We start from the raw sequence: 24368 nt of genomic DNA, 5'->3' as shown, positions 1-24368 counted from the left end.
ATGGAGCGCCCCTATTTGTATAAAGAACGTTCAGTTAAAAGATAAGGGTACCTATACTGGAACATGGACCCTCTCCCCAGATATTCAAAAATGTACAGATATGTGAGGAAACATGCCCAACCACCACTGCAGCCCCTCCATCAATTACAACCCCTCTACCAACAACATTGCCCGCAAAGGAGTACCCAGATTTACAGCCTTGGCCTACATCAGGAATATTTTTGCATCCTACTATAGAATATATGGTAAAAAATATTGGTTGAATTACATGTATCCCTAAAGTTAAATGTTTCTGGTATGACCATGCCAAAACAATGCCTCCACTATAAAGATTGGTTTAATTTAGAATTGGAAATGCAAATACAATTGTGGAAAGGGTCACAAAATCCCTTATGGGAACAGCAAAGAAGAAAAAATAGAGGAATTGCAGAAACTTTACTGGGAGGCTCAGGTCTTGGCATGTCCATATGGAATTCAGCAAATATTAAAAATCTTAATTTAAAAATAAATAGTATTGTAAGTGGAATAGGAAAGGCAGTTAAAACAGGGGGAGGTATCAATAGCCTACTGTTGAACCAACATGCAATCACTATTGATAATATGCATCTCATAGTCCAAGGGTTTAAACATCTTAATGCAACTATACTTACAATAATTAATAGCATAGAACAAAATGATGCATCCCTGGCCGTGGCTTGTGTGGCTTATGAAAATCGCATGCTAGAAATAATTCAGCAAAGTCTATTACAACTAAAATTGCAGGAATGGACGCAATTATTAAGTCACACGACCATTCTAAAACAAATACAGAAGCAAGGAGTGGACCACATCAATCCAGTATTTTTACCGTTTGCTAAATTTAACAGAGTACCAACTCGGAATCACGAGGATAGAAAAACCCTGAGCATCATGATGGCCATCCCAAGATGGATGCAGGCCCCAGTCAAGGTATATTACACCAACAGTGTGGGAACATTAATAAACAATACATATATACAATATTACCCTACTGTAAGATTGGTAACTGACACAGGTCTAGAAATTAACCAGGCCTGTTGTACCAAACATAATGGCTGGTGGCTCTGTGAATGTTATGCCACAGTTAACAGCAACACCACCAAAAAAAGCTGGGCCCGAGTGGTACAAAAGAAATTGGTTAATGAAGCAGTGTGAATACATGATGTGGTATGTGCTTTGGGATATTTTAATTTCACTATACATGGGTACTCGTGCCCTGGAAATGAGACAGAATTCTGTGTGCCAGTAACCAGCACTATCCAAATTAAAGCTCATGCTTTTTGGTCCACCAGCTGTGTGAACACTCACTGAAATTGTTCCTCCTCCTGGACATATCCAAAGCTTATTAATTGAAATGTTCCCTCCAATAGAACATTTGAAATTAGATATACATAATTTGGTGGCAAAAAGTAAGGAGTCTCTAATACCAATAGCCAATCTCATTCAACAACAGATGGATGAGATTGTAATGCGCTCTGTACACTAACACCTTGGTGGGCAATCCCAAAAGACATTACCCTACACCCAGTAGTCAGAACACTCAGTGTATTATTGATGATCATACAGGGATTAACAGTGATTGTTTTGATGGGCATGTGTTGCTATATGCGACACCAAACAAAGAGCCATCCTCCAAAATCATGTGGAAAGAGGTATGGAGCTCGCTATCAACACTGCCATAGCAACAAACACTACAATATTAAATGTAATAAGATTCATAATCATATATTATCACATATATTATATATATTTAATCAATATATTTACTAAAAATATATTTTATAACACAGTATCAGCGCTATAACAGTGTAAACTACTAAACCCCACTAAATAAAAATGGTCTTGGACCTAACATTCCCAGGTCCACCATAAGGGAACAAAAACAACTGGGAATAAAATCTGTCCATCCGTCGTATGAGGGAATGTGCAGACTAAGGGACAGATGGGGCATGAATGTATGGATAGCAACAAAAAAGGTAACCACATAACAGTGTTAAGCCCATTGAGTTACCTTTAAGTCCATGCATTATGCTTTTCCAGGACGATGGGTAAACAGCCTCCCCATAAAAAGACAAAGCGGGGGAATGTAGTAAGAAGTGAGAGCTTAAGGCCTGTAAAACAGGCTAAAGGCCTAAGTGGAAAAAACTGAGTGAACAGGAGTATAAGTGGAAAAAACCAAGCTAGCTGAAATTGGCACAGGGAAGTGCTGTCAAAATATTAAATTATGTAGCAGGTATAGGAGGTACCAAGATACTAACTCCCTAAAATGACACTGATGAATAGCAACGACTAAAAAGTGATAAATGGAGTTGTTTTGCCCAAATCAGTCAATTAACGGAAAAAGGGGGTATTAGATTATGTCAAGAGGGTGGCAACTACCTACGTCAAAAGGGGGCAGAACAAAACTGTAGGTAACAATGTATAAAAGAGGGTGTCAGAGGGAACAAAGCTGTCCACTCTAGGGGATAACGGAAAGTCCCACCATTGGGCCGTGGCCATTGTAACGCCGCCTATACGAAACTGACCCAGAGATACTCTGTAGGTCACTTATTGTGCCGCACGCAATAAACCTGGCCTGGGTGCCTTCGTTGCTCACCTAATCCGTGGCTGTGTTGATTCAATCAATCATGAAAGCTGTCTCGGTTTCCTGGCCAGAGCTGGGACAGCATCTACACAGGGATACACACACACACAGCCTACACTGGTAAATATTGGTGACCAACACACTGTACCACACTGAGCACTGTCATTTGCTGCAGTCACTACCAGGGAGTTGGGGTCAGTTGGAAGTAGAAAACCTCAAACCCTTCTATGGGAAGAAAGTACCATTTCTCTGAATGCTTTGCCATAGGGGACAAACAAAGCTGGGGTATTAGAGAGGGCCTTTGCAGGCTCCAGGAAAGCCTCATTTATCAGGAGGGCTACTATCCTTGGAGTAGATGGTTGCAGAACATCCAGTAGCTTATGCATATTCTTCTGCATAAATTCTGGCTAGATACTCAAGGTAGCAGCCATATGCCTCAGTCCTGATGCACCTTAAAATCCCCAGGTACAGAGGGAAAGGAAGATCCTAGCATGGTAGAATCATCTGGGCAGCACAAGAAAAGGGTTTGCTGTGTCAATGACAAATCCTATTCTTGTGCCACAGGATCCAGTCAGGGGAGCCCTGTAGGTTAATGGTCACTTGCAGCTAAGATGCTATGGGAGTGGGAGCCAATCATCAGGACTGGTGATTTTGTTGTGAAGAGGGTCAAAGAGTGGGACCACAGAGACTGAGGAGGATCACTGGACATATAGATAAGGCATTGGTGGCCAGTAGGCAGAAGGTCACGAGCCCCAGTCCCGACTACAGGACAGATGCCAATCTCAGTACTAATAGAGATCTGAGGGCTATCTCCAATGCTTATCTGATGAGGAGAGGGGAGGACAACCCCGACCTAGATGTTGAGTAATCCCCGAGGTTCTGTGGTGAAAGAAGAGCCAGCCCGGACGGTGCAAACAATAGATCAGAATCGTCTGAAGCCTAGTAAGTAGGCTGCATCAATGCCAAAGACAAGTGGAGAATCAGCACTGAATGAAATACTCTCACCCAGTACCAGGAGAGGCATTGGCACAGACTCTGGTACCAAACTGGCTGATGGGATCCGCCACCAAGACAACGAAGGTGCTGAATGATGCACCAGGGTCAAAGGGGCCTTCAGTGCCCGGCCAAGCCTTGACGCCATAGTCTGCAGCCCAGGCAGCATGAGCTGCAGTGCCAACAGACCTCATGGCTCCACAAGATGGCCACAAGGTGTCAAGAGTAAATGCAGCTGGTAGAAGATGAAGCACTGGAGAACTCCAGAACCAGCAGAGAGTCTAGGATTGAGAGGCAAAGCAGGTCTGATGCTGCCTGGTGTGCAGTCAGCTCGAATATGAGTGGTGCTGATGTCATCCATATTGGATTCAACAGACACTGTATGCCCAGAACTGTACAGGCCCTTGCTGCTCTCAGATTGGTATCAGGGAGCGTTTGGACAGACCTTCTCCATTCCACATACCAGAGGGAATACAGCGGCACTCAGCCCCCCCCTCACCACCACCAGAAGAGGAGTAATTCGTCGCCTCCCTGAGCAATGGAAAAGTCCTGACTCTTTTTATGGGACCTCCTCCTCACCATATCAGAGGAGGATAAACAACCTCTTTTTCTCTTAAGGGAAACACCAGAGCTTAAGGATGGGGCAGACTCACTTGCTGGATCCAAAGATGACCTCTGATCAGATGAAGACCTCAGTGCCAAAGCAGAGCGCATGGCCTGCTCCAGAAGGTTCTGCTTCAATCACAAATCTCATCACCCGAGTCTCTCAATGAACAACTTGTAGATGGAGCACTTCTCTTTAATGTGTACGTCACTGAGACACAAGCACCTTGTGTGGGGATCACTGTTGGGGGTGACGATCCTACAAGATGGACAATGCTTGAACTCTTTGTGAGGGCATCACACAGGACAGCCAACTACTCTACTAACACTAAACTATCACAAATTAAACCTAAGGTACTACTCTTACTACTACACACAAATAAAGCTCAGAAAACAGAGTGAAAACGTGAGGTGAAATTACCACATAAAGCTCCGACTCTAGCCACAGCGGTGAGAAGGAACTGAGGAACCTGGGACAGCACTGATGTTGTACAGATAGGGAGGGGCTATGACCACAAGTTATAAACACCACATCTCTGGGTACAGCTAGGCAAAGTTCTCCAGCTCCGGTGCACTGGGTGCACACACTCACATGAAATACACAGCTGCATCTACTCAAAGAAGAACTAAGTTTATCATCAAGAACTAGGTGTAGACCTGTGGTTCCCAACCTGGGGCCCACGAGTCACTTTCAAAATGGCCCATGCTCCCCTCCTGCTGCCTGCAGAAGAGAGCTGCTACTGCGTGAGGACCCAGGCAGAGCACACTGCCGCAGGGCTAAAAGACAGTGCAGGCTCCTTGCAGCAGTCAAGGGGAGGGGAGATCAGTGCTCCCCTCCCCTGGCTCCAGAAGGAAGCAAAGCATTCTGCCTGGGTCCCTGCTGGAGTCAGAGGAAGGGGAGCACTGATCCTCAGTCTCCCTGGCTGCAGAAGGGAACCACCGCCTAGGGACCTAGGGGATCACAGAGTTTCCTGCTGTAGCCAGGGGGGTGGGAGATACTTCTCGCTGAACTCCTTCCCTCTGGCTGTAGTGGGGGGAAGGGGAAGCTGCTGGCAGACACTGGTGGCCCTTCAGAGTTATAAAAATCATATTTGTGGCCCTTGAGCCAAAAAGGTTGGAAACCACTGGGGTAGACAGCCTAGATTTAAAGATGTTCAAACCTGGCACATTTTTTTCAAAGCTACTTATAAAACAAAAAGTAATTCTAAAATGTGAGTGAACAGAGGACTTTATTTTGCATAAAATGTTATTGTTACTAAGAAAATTTGAATAGAAATTGGTTTCCTGATTAACTAAAGAAAATGTATTTTATTTGAACCGTGCTCTGCAATTACACAGGCAAAACTATCCTAGCACATATGGAAAGGGTGGTGGTTTGCATCTTGTCCCATACCAGGTATATGTCAGCATTCCTGCTATTCTGACTAAGTCCATGGGTTTCCAGTCTCAGAAATTCTCAGAGCCCTTCCAGTGCTGTAGTCAGTCAGTCAACTGTCCAAATAGGAGAATACATGCTCTCAAATTCTGTGTTGGTCTTAGACCATTACTGGTCATGATTTCTGTATCTATGTCAGCACAGAAAACAATATTGTATCTTGAATTGATAGGGCTGTTCCCTTTTGGATAAGTCTGTGAACTCAGAGCGGCCTGAAAGGCCTTAGCTTTAGGAGTGTGGGTCTCTGGAAGCAGAGGAGTTGCCTCAGCTGAGGGCGACCAAACAAGAATACAAACAGGGCTTTAGCTGAAGTAATATGGCTCATTTATTTAGTCATTAATATTCAATAAAGCACATAAATGTAAACAATACAAACATAAAACCAAAGAATACAAAAGGCCTAATATTTTTCTATGCATGGAATCATTTCTTATAGTATACAATTCTACTATTAGTCATTTTATGTTTACAGACAGTCGCTTGTAAACTCAGTTATTCTAATGCTTACAGACAGACGGTCATTTGTAAAATCCTAGTTACTCTTCACAGACAGACAAACAGACAGATGTTCGTTTGTTATCTTAAAGCAAGTACTACTTTCATACATTACCAAAAGCGCTTCTCTCCTTAAGCCCCTTGGGCCGAGTCGACTCTGATAAGTGTTAGCCATCCCTTGGATGCTGCTGGTTCACAGAAGGGCTCAGTCCAGCTACCGAGGATCCCAGCAGGCTGCAGTCCAAAGTGCAACTGATACTCTGGGTTTAAGTATCCACAGGCTGATCACCAAACTGATCAGCTTGATCAGTATGTAACCAACCAGTGAACAGTGTCACTTTTGGCTTGTCACGTGACATGATCAGTGAGCATTTCTGCTGAGTCATCCTGACTTGTAGGCACTTCCAGGTGCCACTCAGCCGGGTGTGGTCAACCTGGTCAGCTTTTGTTTTTATGTTTGTCCTCTATTTGTGCTGCACTAGCGCCCAGACAGCCCTTATCAGGTCCTTCCAGCCCTTTTCCCAAGCTGTATACTTTACTATTCTATCTTAAAGCACAAACCCATTAACTATTATTTCTATATTCCACAAAGTCATAAATACATGCAATAAAAATAAATAAGTCATAACAGATATTACTGGACTACAGTCATACTTTAGATTATTTCCAGAATTATGCTGACACTGATTTACCTTGAAAGACTATCTTATGATTAAATAACTAGAATTTTTGTAATTAAAATGTCCTGTTATGAGTAATGTTAGATTGTTAGATGCAAACAACTACCACCAATGGCCACCATTTAAAAGTCAATATATCCCTATAGATACCATAGTGCAGTAACTGTTGGCAAATGCAAACTTTTTAAATGCTTTAGTCTTACCAAAGTACAAGAACTCTGTTCAGCTAGTTATCCCTGAAAGGATATCACTTTGGTCAAATGAGATTCAACAGTTATCAGGCTGTAGGGCCAGCTTTCTTAGAAATTTGTGATTAACGAACCAAAAATGCGTATTTATATAATCCTGTCACAGAATACTCAATGAAAAATAACAGTCATTCCTCAGTACTACAGATTGCCTAAAATAAAGATTTGCATATCCATATCACTCTATTTTTCTTCCTTTCCTCATTTACTAGACTATTACATACAGTACATGACTACATTTATTTTATGGAAAGTTTAAAAATGAACATAGAATTACATAACTGAACTGAGTTCCTAGCCAGAGATCCAAGCCACATGAAAGAAATGCTAATGGCAGTTATCCACTCCAGCAGGTCAGCCACACACAGAGAAATGTACCAATACTCTGCACTCTCCATTTATACCTTCAGGATGCAAGGAGACTGGCCAGACAAACTGACTAGAAACTCCACCTTGGCCATTATCCTTGAAAGTCAGATTCATGCTACACAGAGAAACCTAGCTGCTGCTAGATATAAGTTACTGTAATGTGAAAACTGTGCTGGGGTTTTCATTGTAATTCAGGACGTTTAGCAACAACTATTACATCTCTTCTTAAATTTTCTATGTTTTTTATAATTTCATGTTCCAACATGAAACAAAAGCTAAAAAATAGCTTACTTCTACAGGCATGATAACTTGAAATAAAACTGCTGCATCAACATGGTAAAAATTCTACTATCTAAGCAAATACACGTGAAGGATATCAGCAAACTGGATCACAGTAAAAACGAAAAAATCTCTGATCACTCAGTTTACTATGAGATTTCAATTTGTAGGCCTTCTGGCAATGGAACCCTTTTTAGAACCATGTTTGCTACAACAGATTAATTAATTTGGTAGTTGCTATAGTTACTTTGCTTACCTATTTTTCTATTGAGTGATAACCCCATTTAACTAATGTTGATGAAATCAGCTTGTTGCTTCACATATACATACATTAGCAGTTTGTGCTGTCTTTTAAAACAGTAACAAGGTAGCAGATTGATACATAATATAGAAATAGTGAATTCTGCTGAGCAGTGAGTGGCATAAACCTATCTAAATAAAGATTGTAAGATTGACACTGATGCACAGTTTGGCATCATAGACTTTAAGGTCAGAAGAGACCATTATGATCATCTAGTGTGACCTCCTGCACAACATAGGCCACAGAACCTCATCCACCCACTCCTGTAATAGACCCCTAACCGATAACTGAGTTATTGAAGTCCTCAAATCATGGTTTCAAGACTTCAAGGTACAGAGAATCCACCAGCAAGCAACCCGTGCCCCATGCTGCAGAGGAAGATGAAAAACCTCCAGAGCCTATGCCAATCTGCCCTTGGGGAAAACTCCTTCCCGACCCCAAATATGGCAATCAGCTATACCCTGACCATAGGGACAAGACTCACCAGCCAGACACCTGGAAAGAATTCTCTGTAGTAACTCAGAACCCAACCCATCTAACATCCTAGCATAGGCTATTGGGGATATTTAGCGCTCATAGTTAAAGACGAGTTAATTGCCAAATTAGGCTGTCCCCTCATACCATCTCCTCCATAAACTTATCAAGCTCAGTCTTGAAGCCAACTAAGTGTTTTGCTCCCACTGCTCCCCTTGGAAGGCTATTTCAGAATTTCACTCCTTTGATGGTTAGAAAGCTTCATCTAATTTCAAGTCTAAACTTCCTGATGGCCAGTTTATATCCATTTGTTCTTGTGTCTACATTGGCACTGAACTTCAATAATTCCTCTCCCTCCCTGGTATTTATCCCTCTGATGTATTTACAGAGAGCAATCATATCTCCCCTCAGCCTTCTTTTGGTTAGGCTAAACAAGCGAAGCTCTTCTGAGTCTCCTCTCAATAGACAGGTTTTCCATTCCCTGGATCATCCTAGTAGTCCTCCTCTGCACCTGTTCCAGTTTGAATTAATCTTTCTTAAACATGGGAGATCAGAACAGCACACAGTATTCCAGATGAGGCCTCACCAGCACCTCGTATAATAGTATTAACATTATGAACTCCCTATCTCTACTGGAAATACCTCCCCCGATGCATCCTTGGACCGCATTAAATTTTTTCACTGCCACATCACATTGGCAGCACATAGTCATCACGTGATCTACCAATACACCCAGGTTCTTCTCTTCTGTCACTTCCAACTTAGGCGTCCCCAGTTTATAGCAAAAATTCTTGTTATAGTCCCTAAATGCATGATCTTACACTCTCCACTACTAAATTTTATCCTATTTCTATTACTTCAGTTTACAAGGTCACCCAGATCTTCTTGTATGATATCCCGGTCCTTCTCTGTATGGCAATACCTCCCAACTTTGTGTCATCCACAAACTTTATTAGCACATTCCCACTTTTTGTGCCAAGATCAGTAATAAAAAAGGTTAAATAAGACCAATCCCAAGACCGATTCCTGAAGCGCTCCACTAGTAACCTCCCTCTAGCCTCACAGTTCACTTTTCAGTATGACCTGTTGTAGTCTCCCCTTTAACCAGTTCCTTATCCACCTTTCAATTTTCATATTAATCCCCATCTTTTCCAATGTAACTACTAATTCCCCATGTGGACTGTATCAAATGCCTTACTGAAATCTAGGTAAATTAGATCCGCTGCATTCCCTTTGTCTAATAAATCTATTCTCTTCTCAAAAAAGGAGATCAGGCTGGTCTGGCACGATCAACCTTCTGTAAAGCCATGTTGTATTTTGTCCCAATTATCATTAACTTCAAATGTCCCTAACTACTTTCTCTTTCAAAAATTTTCCAAGACCTTGCATACTGCTGAGGTTAAACAGGCCTATAATTACGTGGATCACTTTTCCCCCCTTTCTTAAAAATAGGAATTATGTTAGCAATTCTTCAGTCATATGGTATAACCCCTGAGTTTACAGATTCATTAAAAATCCTTGCTAATGGGCTTGCAATTTCATGTGCCAGTTCCTTTAATAGTCTTGAATGGAGATTACCCGGGCTTTCCGATTTAGTTCTATTAAGCTGTTCGAGTTTGGCTTCTACCTCAGATGTGGTAGTTTCTACCTCCATATCCTCGTTCCCATTAGCCACCCTGCCATTATCCTTAAACTCTTCATTAGCCTAATTAAAAATGGAGACAAAGTATTTGTTTAGATACTGGACCATGTCTAGATTATCCTTAACCTTCACTCCATCCTCGGTGCTTAGCGGTCCCACTTCTTTTTTTGTTTTCTTCCTATTTATATGTCTATAGAACTTTTTACTTTTGGTTTTAATTCCCTTTGCAAGGTCCAACTCTTCTTGACTTTTGCCATTTCTCACTTTATCCCTACCTGTTCTGACCTGCAAGAGGTAGATTTCCTTGCTGATCCCTCCCATCTTCCACTCCTTCTAGGCTTTCTGCTTTCTCTTAATCACCTGTCTGAGATGCTTGCTCATCCAGCTTGGTCTACACCTATTGCCTCTGACTTTTTCCCCCTTTTTTGGTATGCATGCTTCAGATAGTTCCTGTAACTTTGATTTGAAGTAATTCCAAGCCTCTTCCACCTTTAGATCCCTGAGTTTTTCAGTCCAGTCCATTTCCCTAACTAATTCCCTTTTAAAAAAAAAAAAAAAAAAAAAATTTTTTTTTTTTTTTTTAAATAAAGTTCACCCTTTTGAAATCAAAGACCCTAGTCAGAGATCTATCTTTGGTTTATCTTTCCATTTAGTTTGAACTGAATTAGCTCATGGTCGCTCGAACCAAGGTTGTCCCCTACAACCAGTTCTTTTATGAGGTCCTCACTACTCCCCAATACCAAATCTAAAATGCTATCCCCTCTTGTTGGTTCAGCAACTATTTGGTGAAGGAACCGATCAGCTATCACATCCAGGAAAATCTGAGCCCTATAATTACTAGCAGCACATATCCTTCAGTCTATATCTGGGAAGTTAAAGTCTCCCATAATCACTCAATTCCCAATAGTATTTACTTCATTAAAAGGTCTCTATCCATATCCAAATCAGATCCCAGTGGACTATGGTACACCCCATGCAGTATCCCAGGGGAAGCTGATGATAAAGAAAGAACGGTTTACTCACCTTTAACAGTTGTTCTTTAAGATGTGTTGCTCATGTCCATTCCCAAATTAGGTGTGCGTGTGCCACAGCCGCTGGTACCGGACAACTTTTTCCCCTAGTGGTACCCGTAGGAGCAGACTCTAGCGCCCCCTGCAGCAGTGCGCACATGCGCCCACATATAGGTGCCGTCGGCTTCCCCCTCAGTTCCTCCTTGCTGGAACTCTGACTTTAGGGGAAGGAAGGCAGGTGTGAAATGGACATAAGCAACACATCTCGAAGAACAACAGTTACAATAAGTAACTGTTCGAGTGCTTGCTCATGTCTTTGATGGTGGGCAGGAGTTCACGGACATGACACTTGAAGCACTGCTCTTCAGAAGCCAGCATCATCCCAAGCTTGCTGCATTAATGCACAGGGGGACATGAAGGTATGTACCAATGACCAGGTAGCTGCCCTGCAGATATCCTGGATGGGGACATGAGCTTGAAAGGCCACAGATAAGGCTTGCAGTGGGCTATCAAGGACCCCAGAGGTGCAACTCCAGTCTGCTCATAACAGGCTTGGATGCAGGCTGTAATCCACTTTGAGATACGCTGTTAGGAAACCGGCAGCCCCTTCATCCAGTCTGCAATAACCACAAAGAGTTACATCAAACAACGTAAAGGTTTGGGCCTGTCGCTGTAAAACGCCAGGGCCCAACTCACATCGAGAGAGTGCAGGTGTCTTTCTCACTGGAGCTTTGAGGTTTAGAACAAAAGACAGATAGGAAGATGTCCTATTTAAAGTGAAAACGAGAGGTCACCTTTGGCAAAAAAGCTGGGTGTGGGCGTAGCTGGATCTTGTCCTTATAAAAACACCACGTAGGGTGGTGGTTCTAATGTTAATGCCCTGATCTTCGAAAATTCGTATGGTGGACATAATAGCCACCAGGAAGGCAACCTTGCAGGACATGTACATAAGGGAGCATGACACCATGGGTTCAAAGGGTGGTCCGGTGAGTTTGGAAAGATCAAGTTCAATTCCCACTGAGGAGAAGGCTCCTTTAATGGTAGGAAAAGCCTTTCTAATTCCTTAAGGAACTTGGCCATCATCTCATGTGAAAAGATTGTTCTACCTTCCATTAAAGGGTGGAAAGCAGATATGGCCACTACATGGACCTTGATGGATGAGACGGCCAATCCCCCTTGTTTCAGATGGAGCAGATACTCCAAAATTGTTGGAATCAATGCCTCCATTGGGGACATGCCATGTTCGATCGCCCAGCTGGTGAAGTGCTTCCACTTAATATAAGACGATCTGGTCGATGGCTTTCTGCTTTCCAAGAGCATGTGCTGAACTTGGGTGGAGCAGGCCTGTTCTTCCTAAAGTCTTCCTGACTCAGTCATGGGGCATCCATTCCGTCAGATATAGGGAGCTCAGCTCCAGGTGGGGCAAGCAACTTTGATCTTGAGACAGGTGATCACGTCTCAGTAGGTGGTCCAATGCCCGGGTCCCACCAGCTCTAAAAGCATCCCAAACCAATGTTGTCAGGGCCACGCTGGTGCTACAAGGATGACCTGTGCCCTGTTCCTCTTCACTTTCAAGCGAAGTTTGTGGATTAGAGGTATTGGCAGGAAGATGTACAAGACGCTCCCCAACCAGGAGAGTCTGATCGAGCCTGCACTGAGTCCTTGACAGGAGCAGAAGTGATGGCACTTCCTGTTTTCCCTGGTGGCAAAGAGATCCACTTGGGGATTGCCCCACCTTTGGAAGATGCGGGTCGCTACCTTCGGATGGATGGATCACTCATGGCGAGAGCAGAAAGACCTGCTGAGATGGTCCACCAAAGAGTTGTTGACTCCTGCGAGATGTACTGCTATCGGGTGAATGTTGTGAGTGATGCAAAAGTCCCAAAAACTGATGACCTCCTTGCACAGGGCTGGGGATTGGGCCCCCCATCTGTCTGTTGATATAGTACACGGAGGCCGTATTGTCCATGAGGATCTCCACCACTTTGTTGGTAAGATGTGGCAGGAAGACCATACAGGCTAGACGAATTGCCCTGAGCTTCTTGATATTGATGTGCAGCCGCAGTTCCCCTGGAGGTCCACATGCCCTGGGTCTTTAGGGAACCCAAGTGAGCTCCCCATCTCAGGTCCGAGGCATCGGAAAAACAGGGTTACTTACCAGTAACTGATGTTCTTCGAGATGTGTTGCTCATATTCATTCCAACATAGGTGAGTGCATGCCACCGTGCACTGGTTCCTGGAACTTTTTTGCCCTTAGCAGACCCCATAGGGTTGGCTTAGGCGCCCCCTGGAGTAACGCACTGATACCACGGTATATGAGGCACCACCAACCCTCCAGGCCCTTAGTTCCTTCTTTCTGTCGACTCCGACAGCGGGGACAGAGGGTGGGTGTGGAATGGATATGAGCAACACATCTCAAAGAACAACAGTTACTGGTAAGTAACCCTGTTTTCTACTTCGAGTGATTGCTCATATCCATTCCAATATAGGTGATGAAAAAGCCATACCTTGGAGGTGGGTAGGAGTTACCGGTGAGCTACTCATCAGCACAGGTCTGCTGAACCCAGTGTCCTCTCTCACCTGCTGCACGATGGTGTAGTGGGACATGAAGGTGTGCACCAACGACCAGGTAGCGGCTTTGCAGATGTCCTGCAGGGGCACTCTCTCCAGGAAGGCCGCATGGACGAGGCCTGGGCTCTGGTTGAGTGCGCTGAAACAGCCCCTGGAAGCGGTACATTTGCCTGCTCGTAAGTAGCACTTGATGCAGGCAGTGATCCACACGGAGGTGCGCTGGGTGGAGACAGGTGAGCCTTTCATCTGGTCCACTACTGCCACGAACAGCTGCGTCGACTTCCGAAACAGCTGTGTCCTATCAATGTAGTAGACCAGGGCTCATTTCACGTCTAGCGAGTGCCATCTCCGTTCCTCCTCCGACCCGTGCGGTTTTGGGGAGAGAAAAAAAAAAAAAAAAAAACTGCAGGGAGGAAGATATCTTGGTTATAGTGGAACTGGGAGACTACCTTAGGCAGGAAGGCTGCATGGGGTCTCAACCGCACCTTGTCCTTATAAAACACGGTGTAGGGGGCTCCGAGATCAAAGCTCTTATCTCGGAAACCCTCCTAGCCGAGGTAATGGCCACCAGGAAGGCTACCTTCCAAGAAAGGACGAGCAGCGGGCATGTAGGACCTGCGCCGAGCAGGCTCTCTCCCCCTCCGTCAGTCACAGAGCCTCCAGGCCGTCGGGTGGAGGGAGTCCAGGTGGAGCAGGCGATCCTGGTCCTGGGAGAGCAGGTCGTGATGCCTCAAGAGCTCCACTGGAGGGGCAATCGACAGGTCCTGCAGCATACTGTACCAGTGCTGTCTCAGCCAGGCTGGGGCAATGAGTATCATGTCCGCTCTGTCTCTCTTGATTTTCAAGAGGACCTTGGCAGGAGCAGAACTGGGGGGGGGGGGGGCCTCGACGACGACACACAGACACGACGACGACACACATACATGAGGGTCCCCCCCTCCCACTTGATAAGGAACACGTCAGAGATGGAGCCTGGCTCACGACCCTGGAGCAAGCAGAACCTCGGGCACTTCCTGTTCCAGGACGACACAAACAGGTCCAGAACACCCCACTTGCGGAAAATAAAAATCACTACCTCTTGGTGCAGTGACCAGTCATGGCAGCGTAGAAACGACCTGCTGAGGCAGTCCGCCTTGTCGTTCCTGACCCCCAGGAGATGAGAGGCAGATAAGTGAAAGTCGTGCCTCACTGCCAAGTCCCACAGTCGAACAGCCAACGCAGAGGGCCAAGGAGCATGCTCCCCCTTGCCTGTTCATGTAAAACATGGCTGCGGCATTGTCCATCAGGACCTGAAGCATCCTGCCCCTCAGGAATCTGAGGAACACCTTGCAGGCCAACCGGACTGCCCTGAGCTCTCTTACATTGATGTGGAGGCTCTTCTCCTCCTCCGACCACAGCCCCTGGGTGCTCAGGTCGGTACTGATGTGGGCTCCCCACCCCCTGTCCGAAGCGTCTGTGATCAGGTTGACCGATGGGGCCAGATCCCTGAAAGGAACTCCTTTCAACACCTCCCCGGGAGTCCTCCACCACTTCTGTGAGGCTAGGACCCCTGGGGGTACCGTGACCACCCTGTTCAAGGGGCACCTGCTCGGAGCATACGCAGAGGCTAACCATACCAGTAGAGGCCTGAGTTTGAGGTGAGCCAGTCTCACCACGTAAGTGCAGGCCACCATGTGCCCTAACAGCTGTAGGCAGTGCCTGGCTGTCTTCGTGGGTCACCTGTGTGGCTGAGTGATAATCACAGCCATGGCTTCGAACCGAGGCTTCAGGAGGAAGGCTCTGGCTTGGGTAGCGTCCAAGGTGGCCTCAATGAACTCTATACATTGCACTGGGGTAAGAGTGGACTTCTGCTCGTTTATGAGCAGACCCAGTTTGGTGCATGTTGCACAGGTGAGGGATACACTGTTCTGAAAGTGGGACCTGGACCTGCCCCTGATTAGCCAGTCGTCCAGGTATGGGAAGAGCTGCACCCCTCTGCAGCGCAAGTAGGCCGCCACTACTGCCATACACTTGGTAAATACCCTGGGGCAGATGAGAGGCCAAAGGGCAGAGCCACGAATTGGTAATGGCAGCCAGCTACCATAAACCAGAGGAAGCACTTGTGGCTGGGAAGGATGGAAATATGGAAATACGCATCCTTCAAATCGAGGGCAGCATACCAATCTCCTGGATCCAGAGCTGGGATAATGGAGAATAAGGGAGACCATGCGAAACCTGAGACGCTTGATAAATTTGTTTAGTCGGCGTAGATCTAATATGGGTCTCAAAACCCCTTTTGCTTTGGGGATGAGAAAGGGAAGGGATTTTACTCCAGGTACTATTTCTTGCGGAGGAACTGCTTCCACCGCCCCCAGGAGGAGGAGGGTATTCACCGCCTGCAAAAGGAGTTGCTCGTGAGAGGGTCCCTGAGAGGGACAGGGTGAGGAGGAGTTGGGGGGGTGGGGGGGGGAAGGCCATGAACTGGAGGGCATATCCGCAGAGAACTATGCCGAGGACCCAACGGTCCGAGGTGATGGTTTGCCACTCGGCGTAGAAGGGTCTTAGCCTGTGTGAAAACGGAAGGAGTGGATCTGGGAGAGAGATAGTGGTGCCACCCTCGGGCACACCATCAAAATTGTTTTTTATGGTTGGCTCCCTTAGAGGGTCCTTGCTGGGAGATTGCAGACGAGTTGGAGCCGTTACGTTGTCCGAACCCCCTGCTCCTTTCTCAGCCCCTGGAGGACTGAGAGGGTCTAGGTGATGGCCTAGGCAGTGGCTGTGTCTGGCGTTGGGTCTGCGGCCGAGACTGATGTCTCGAGGCCTGGGGAGTGTAGAGTCCCAAGGAACGGAGCGGGGCTCACGAATCCTTAAGAGCGTGCAGCTTCTCGTCGGTCTTATCCGAGAACAGGCCTGCCCCGGCAAAGAGCAGGTCCTGTATGGATTGCTGCACCTCTTGGGACAGCCCCGATGACTGCAGCTACGAACACTGTCCATGGCAATTGCAACACCGCCCCTGCCACCGTGATGCCCTCTTCCAGAATCGTGGCAAAGTCCACCGCCTGGTCCCGAGGCAACCCCTCTGATAACCGCCTCATGGACTCCCAGAGGTTAAGATTGTATCACCCTTGGAAGGCCTGGTTCACAATACAGAGCTGCAAAGCCCCAATGGAGTATATCTTCCTCCCAAATAAGTCAAGTTTTTTATTATCCTTGTTTTTTGGCGTGGTGCCTGGGCCACCTTTTCTGTCCCTCTGGTTGGCCACATCCACCACCAGAGTCCCCAGGGCAAGGTGTGTAAACAAAAATCTCAAACCCCCCTGCCGGGACATAGTATTTTTTCCTCAGCACTCTTGGATGTGGGAGCAACCGAGGCAGAGGTTTGCCACAGGGCCTTGGCCAGCTTAAGGACCCTCTTGTGTATGGGTAAGGGCCATTCTTGATGGCCCTACTGACCCGACAACACCAAAGAGGGGGTCCTTGAGTTCTAACTTCAGGTTAGAGGCCACCCTTTTCAGGAGCTCTTGGTGCGCCCTGAAGTCTGGGAGAGGTGCCCTGTAGTCTCTAGTGACTGCCTCATCTGGGGAAGGAGGAGGAGGATTGTTGAGGGGGCCCCGCAGAGGGTCCCTCCTCAGGGTCTGGCTTGGTGTGGTGGGGGGGGACCGGTTGCACCACTGAGGATTGGACTGACAGTTCCCTGTCCCATCTGCACCTCCCATGGGCCACCCTTGTGCCGGCATCGGTACCAGCTGCAGAGTCTTGTAGGCGGCAGGTGCCCTTGTCTTTCCAGGACCTGGAGCCGCTGGACCAGTGCCAATGATGTCTTCTCCAGCTTTTGCTGCTCTTAGTCGGGGACGGCCTCTAAATGACCCCGACGAGGTGAAAGAGCGTCGGTGCCGCTGCAAGTGGTGCAGACGGGAAGATGCATGCCCCGATGAGCTGGACAATGACGTCCTCTGCCTCAGCACCGAAGACTTCTGGTGCGGCTTGCCCTTTGGGGACTGGGAATGGTGCCATCTGTGAGTCTCGCTGCCAAACCTGACTCCGAAGATAGAGATCTATGCCGGAGATCGGGACCAGCGCTGTGCTGGTGAAGGTCTCGGTGCCAGGGTGCGGGAGCTGCGTCCACTGCGCGACGTGGTCTTGGAGCAGTGCCGCCTCGAGCGCGATGCCTCCGATGCCAGGGACCGACCTCGGTGCCGCGGAGAGGATGAACTCGACGACTCCAAGTCGGAGCTGCGAGGGGAGCCGCCGCGCTCTACCCTCCATGGCTGTCTGGTGGGAGACTTTTCCCGACGGGGGTCTAGACCATCCACCAGGGGCACCCAGTGCGGGTTTACCCCGGGAAACCAGTCCGCTCTGCCAAGGGGGGGACGGAGGTGTGGGCATGGCCATCAAGGCTTGTGCCACATGGAAAGCCTCCGGTGTCGACGGGCCTTGCAGGGGCTCTCCCCCACCCCCAGAAGTCAGGGGAGGCTCCCTACGTGGAGATGCAGGCTCTGGAGCAAGCTCAACAGGCCGTGGCTGGTGCAACTCCTGGCTCGACCCCGGCCACACAGGCAGGGCGGGGGAGCATGGGCACTCCACGCCCTGGCGCCGTTTCTTCTTGGGCATCAGGGATGGACGGCGTCTAGTAGACTCCAGTGCCGGTGGAGCACTCCGCACTGAGGAGACGCTTGGTGCCGAGGTAGAACGTGGCGGTTCGGAGGCCGGTCGGAGCACCGCCTCCATCAGAATAGCCTTCAGCCAAATATCCCGCTCATTCTGAGTCCTCAGCTTGAAGGCTTTACAGATCTTCCACTTGTCCCTCCAATGCTGCTCTCCCAGGCACTTGAGGCAGTGATCGTGAGGATCACTCACTGATAGAGGCTTGCCACAAACGGCACAAGACTTGAAACCAGGTGAGCCAGGCATGGCCCACTCCTAAGCCCCTAAGGGCTTCTATTCTAATGCTAACTAACTTCAACTACTTAACACTACACAACACTGAACTATTCAAACAACGATAAAGTCAGTAAGGGGAATGCTACTTGCAATAGGCAAGAGACGTTCCAGCAACAGTCATGGGCTGAAAGAAGGAACTGAGGGCCCATTGGGTCGGCGGTGCCTCATATACCGCAGTATGAGTGCAGTACTCCGGGGGGGAGGCGCCTAAGCCGACCCTATGAGGTCTGCTAAGGGGAAAAAAGTTCCAGGAACCAGTGCACGGTGGCATGCACTCACCTATATTTGAATGAATATGAGCAATCACTCGAAGTAGAATCAGTGTTACTGACAGCTGGGGTGCTTCAAAAGGACATTCCCCAGAGCACCTGATGTGGATCCACCTGCTACACCAGGGAGGTAAGTATTTCCAGAGGAGCCATAAGTATCCTGTCCAGGTGGTGCCTGACTGGAGAATACACCAATTCCAACCACATCTGGAGGGGTCTGAGGTGCAGTCTGGCATGGGGAACCACATAGGTGCAGGTGGCCCAGGAGGCTGAGGCAGAACCTCACTGACGTGAGGGGGTAGGATGAAATGTGGGTTATAATCTGTCATTGCCAGGAACTATTCCTCTGGGAGGAATGCTCTGGCTCTGGATGAATCCAGCATTGTCTCAATGAACTCTATCCTCTGCATAGAGACGAATGTCGATTTTTGCTCGTTTATTAGGAGACCTAGCGCCTGGCAAACATCTCAGGTCATCGTGATGCTGGTCTGGACCTGAGACCTTGACATGCCCCTGATGAACCAATCATCCAGGTAAGGGACCACCTGCATCCCTTCTTTGGAGGTATGCTGCCACTACCAACATGCACTTGGGTGAAGACCCTTGGTGCAGCTGAAAGGCTAAAGGGGAGCACCACAAACTGGTAATGGCAGTCTCCTACCATAACCTGTAGTTATCTCCTGTGGCCAGGGAAGATAGCAATGTGAAAGTAAGCGTCTTTTAAATCAAGAGCAGCGTACCTCTCGCCCGGATCCAAAGAGGGAATGATGATAGCTAGTGAAACCATATGAAACTTTAGGCTTCTGAGGTACTTCTTGTCTCCGTGTCCAGGTGTGGTGCTGAACTTTGAGGGATGGAGGACTGCAGTACTGAAGTTCCTCTCCCGGAACAGGACTGAGGAATCCCCGAGGGAAATCCCCATCAGTAAGGCCATGGTCTGGGCCATTGACCCCGTGGCCACACTCCCATTGGTGGTGCCATAGGGCAACAGTGCCGCAGTCCGATGGCCAGGGTAACGCCGAGTCTGAATACCTCATGGTGCCATGCGGAGTGCACTGATGCTCTGGCACCAGTGAGTGGTACAGAAAGCCCGAGTGATGGGCGTGCCGAGACCCACTCTTGTCCTTTGGCTTTTTTATACAAACTAGGCGAGCGAACCCACAGTGCTGGGGAGACATACTGTGAATCTGGCAACCTGCGCCGCTCTGTACCGGTATTCTGCTCGGTGCCAGTCCTCTGGAGATAGACGGCAAGAGCCCAATCTAATACTGTCTTGACCCGGAGAGCATGATCTCAACTCCAGGGACTGCCTGCACACCATTGACCAGTGCCTCAAAGATGGGGACCGTTGGTAGATCTGTCCCTCAATATGTTGCCCGTTCGTGCCAGTGCCAAATCTCAGTGCGGTGGCCTGCCGTCCATCCGCATCGGTGGCATGGGCAATGCCAGGACATCTCATTACCTGGAAAGCCTTCAGGATCCACAGCACCACCAGGCCGTGAGGGCCTCTACTGCTACTGGGAGTTGATTGAAGGCCCAGCAGCGAGGGACCCTTCTGAAGCAGGGAGGGCTGGCAGCCGACACAGATCTTGCCTGGTTCCCCTTTAGTCTTCTCTGTAGGGAAGCATGCCCACTTTGTGCGAGTCTTCTTCAGCCTCTTCTTTGGTACCAGAGATGGTAAATGGTGTCGGGATAAGGAAAAGGCACAGGAGGAGCACTGCGTGCTCAGGCCATTGTGCTTGGTGCTGAGTCCAATCTGCCGGGCTCTGACACCAGTCTATGTGCAGACTCCATCTGTATGGCCTTGAGACAAATCTCTCTCTTAGTCCAAGGGCAAAAACTTTTACAGATTTTGCACCTCTCACAGATATGTGCTTCCCCCAGACACTTTAAACAACTCTGATGCGGGTCGCCCCTCGGTATAGGCTTCTTACACAAAGCGCAGGGTTTAAATCCCGAGGAAACGACCCATGAGGCAATCTGAGGCACGTGAATGTGATCTGGGAAGGGAAGAGAGGGGGGAAACTGATCTTATAGATTGGCAACTCAGTCTCTTATGATCCTAGCACCCCATCCAGATGGCTGTTTAGGTCAGTTAAGTATCATTTTGCCTAAACAACAACAAAAAACACATTTATATGCCAACAGGCAAAAGGAAATTTAACTAATCAACTTGTCCAAAATTTAAGGTGAAAGGCAGTGCACAAGAAATGTGGATACTGCCAAGGGTTTCAAATCACAACCATGGGTGGTAAGAAGGACTTAAAGGGCAGAGCAGGCCCAGCTTCCCATACATCCTTGGTGGAGGGAACCGCTACCCAAAAAATAATCTGATCACACACACATGGAATCCATGCACACCAAGAGCAGAATCTTAGGTGGACGATCACTTGAAGAACTATAACTGTGTAGAGAATATAGTTAGTATCAAACTAAATTTTGGCCATGTCCACAAATTGTAGATTTCATCCCATTAAGGTAGTTCAGTAGAAGGCACTGAAGGTAATAACCTCCTATTAGGATTTATACATTTCTAATCTGTTATCTCCTAATAAACTGGACAAAATGAAAGTTATTTGACTGTCTCGGTTGGCATATCCAAAAGAGAAAGATTTTGAGAGGTAATGCTTCAAATTTAAGGTCAAGGATATTTACATAAAATGAGCATTCTATGTTTTAGTAATCTTCTTTAGAAGAAATTTCTAGATCCAGGTTAAAATATGTAACTTTGAATCCTATGAAGAGTCCTGTGTTGAGAAAAAAAAGTTCTATATGTAGCCCAAAGGCATTTCAGCCTTCACTGTTAAACCCTGAAGCAGACTTGTTGGCAAAAATATTCTAATGTGAGGGACAGGATGCTTGTCTGCCCAAAAATTCAGCATGTCATCAATATACAATTTGGATATCCTCAATTACAGCAAAGAGAAGATGACAAAGGGGGAAGAAGGCAATCTAATTGCTTACCTCAAAGTTCTGTGCTACAGACTTTTACTGAAGTAAATTCAGCCTCTGAAGAGCTATCCTCAAGTACCTTGTATAACAGTCAGTGAACTAGCTGAATCTGTCCATATGGAAATCTCAAAAAAATCTGTTTTCTCCTATTTCACTATTAACCTACTAACCATCCACAACAAACCATAGCTTTCTGATGGAGGATTCTGGCCCTGAACAGTCTATTAGTAGAATGAGAAGTCTGTCCAGATTGCCAAAGGTAACTAACTCTCACCCATTAGGATCCCCAAAGGGCCTGAAGGAAAAAAGTTACTGAAAACTGATAGTTCAGCTTTGATAGTATTGAGGGAAAAACATGTTACTAGTCTGATCCAATGGGATCACAGGTAATAGATCAAGCAATAAGATTAGCCAATCAACCAACCGTAATAAAAATAAATAAAACATCAAACAATCAAAAAAAACTCCCATCAAAATACCACATTCCAAATACATTGTTCTTAGTAAGTTTCCATCTGCTAAAAAAGTTAAGTAATTCCAGGATCCAGACAGATACAGAAGTGAAAAGGAATGTTAATTTTTAATCTAATGAAGTGTAGTGGCCAAAAACTGAAAGTTGATTTTTATCCAGCATACACTTTCAAAACTGGTCAATAAAATCTTACCCCAGAAGAATTTTGGCATGAACTTCTTTGTTAGTCCTTGAGATTTCCCTCAGAGAGGTAATTTCTGCATCAAACCAGAATCCTCTCTCTTCTGGAGTCTCTACATTGTAGTTAACCATCACCACATCACCCACATTTAGTTCGCTCCACTTCAGAACAGTTCTTGCTCGTGGTCGAAGATTATTGGCACCCATTTCTACTATACCATTCTCCGGATACCTTGGGGGAAAAAGGTTGTAAAATTAGTACTTACATTTTTACTTACTTAAATTAGTACTTACAGTATTTATATGAAATAAGTCATGAAATAAGTCAAAGGGTAACATTTTAAAATGTGCCTAAGTGACTTTGATGCCTTAGTTCCATTTTCAAAAGTGATCTGGATCCCTGAAACACTTCTGAAAATGGAATTTGTTTTTTTGAAGTTTTATCCTGTTCTCTGACTAAGGTCCTGGCTACCTGGGATTTGAACAGTTTTAATCAAATCCATGAAGAATCATGTTTATATAAGATTTTTGCTAGAAAAATGCTAAAAAGTGTCAAATCTAGAGTGCAAGCCTGTGCAAGTTTTGCTTGTACTCAGGTCAATAGTAAAATTCTCAACCAAGCCCACAGTGAAAGGCAACAAAAGATTAGAAACGGGATTTTCAAGATACTAGTGGCAAAATTCCAACTGACAAACAGCAACATGGTTTTTGAAAATCTAACCCTACATATACAGCATTTACCAACAAAATTATGCAAGATGAAGATTGATGAACAAATGTATACTTTTTTCTCTAACAGTAAGTAGAATGATTCTGAAATTTTACAGTCAATAAAATAAACAAAACCATAGAAAGAATGTTTCTAGGACTCTTAAATGGCTGATCATTTTAAAATGTTTTTTATTTTAGTGAGCAGCACTTTAGTAAATGATAAAAATCAAAGAAGCTAAACAGTACCATATTTAAAGATTTATCTCACCAAGAATGTAGTAAGAATTGCAATATTGTAAAATAGGCTCCCTGAAGAATTAAAGGCCTGTTAAATCACATTTTAGAGTGAGTTTGTTTTAAACTAAAACCTAGTAATTTTTTACATCATTTTAAGGAGACATGAATTGCTAGGTTTTTACAATTGATCTCATTTTCTAAGTGCTGGGGCATATTATTCCGGTTCAGATATACACCACACTAGAACTGTACTGTAAATACTCCTAAAAAGGTATTTCCCTTTAAAGGAATGGAGCTCATTAGCAGAATGAATGTAGGGACAGCCATTTGACTACAGTAAAACAGCATTGAGCATAGAATATGCTTTTGGAGGACCAACTACTTAGTACAAGAACATACCCTCCTCCTTAAATCCTCTGTATACAGTCATTTTGGCAGTGGCTGTAGAAGTCACAGAGGTCTACATATGTACGAGGCAAAATGGCAGAGTGGAAGGGTGAACACACCAAGAAAAAAATTTTGCTGGAAAGAAACAAATTAAGATGCCCTGTTACAAAATGGAGAAATCAGATCTTTCAAACTGAAATTGAATTCTTGCTTTAAGAGTTCACTTTATTTTTTGGTACAACACAGTATAAAGGAGAATCCATTATGTAACAAATACCAGTCAAGGGGAAGGACAGAGACACAGACACCCATTATGTGAGAACAGATCTCTGTACAAATTTAAAATGAAGATGAAGAAAAAAATTACTTAATATTGAATTGTTTTTAACTAATATTAATCTGAATTATTTGTCAAACTAAATCCCCACTTCATAATTTCTTCAGGGAGTTTTAGCCGTTCTCATGTGTTTATCAGTCTTACCAGCTACCCAATGAAACCTGTGCCAGATGAGGAGGCCAGGAATCTGAGGCATGGTGG

At 46.0% G+C, this 24368-nt stretch overlaps 1 protein-coding gene across 2 annotated transcripts in view; it reads right to left on the bottom strand.

Annotated features, from left to right (window-relative positions):
• UHRF2 (ubiquitin like with PHD and ring finger domains 2) overlaps positions 1-24368 on the bottom strand; it is a 165231-nt gene that overhangs the window by 102893 nt on the left and 37970 nt on the right. For both annotated transcript variants that reach the window (XM_067553073.1, XM_067553074.1), the window contains exon 4: positions 22509-22727. In XM_067553073.1, the coding sequence (XP_067409174.1) occupies positions 22509-22727 (219 nt within the window). The remainder of the gene's footprint in view (positions 1-22508; positions 22728-24368) is intronic.

This window comes from Emydura macquarii, unplaced genomic scaffold (genome assembly GCF_026122565.2).
Source record: "Emydura macquarii macquarii isolate MOO-44397 ecotype Brisbane River unplaced genomic scaffold, CSIRO-AGI_Emac_v2 contig_1451, whole genome shotgun sequence".
Taxonomy (NCBI): Eukaryota; Metazoa; Chordata; order Testudines; family Chelidae; genus Emydura; species Emydura macquarii.
This window is presented reverse-complemented; position numbering and strand designations above follow the sequence as displayed.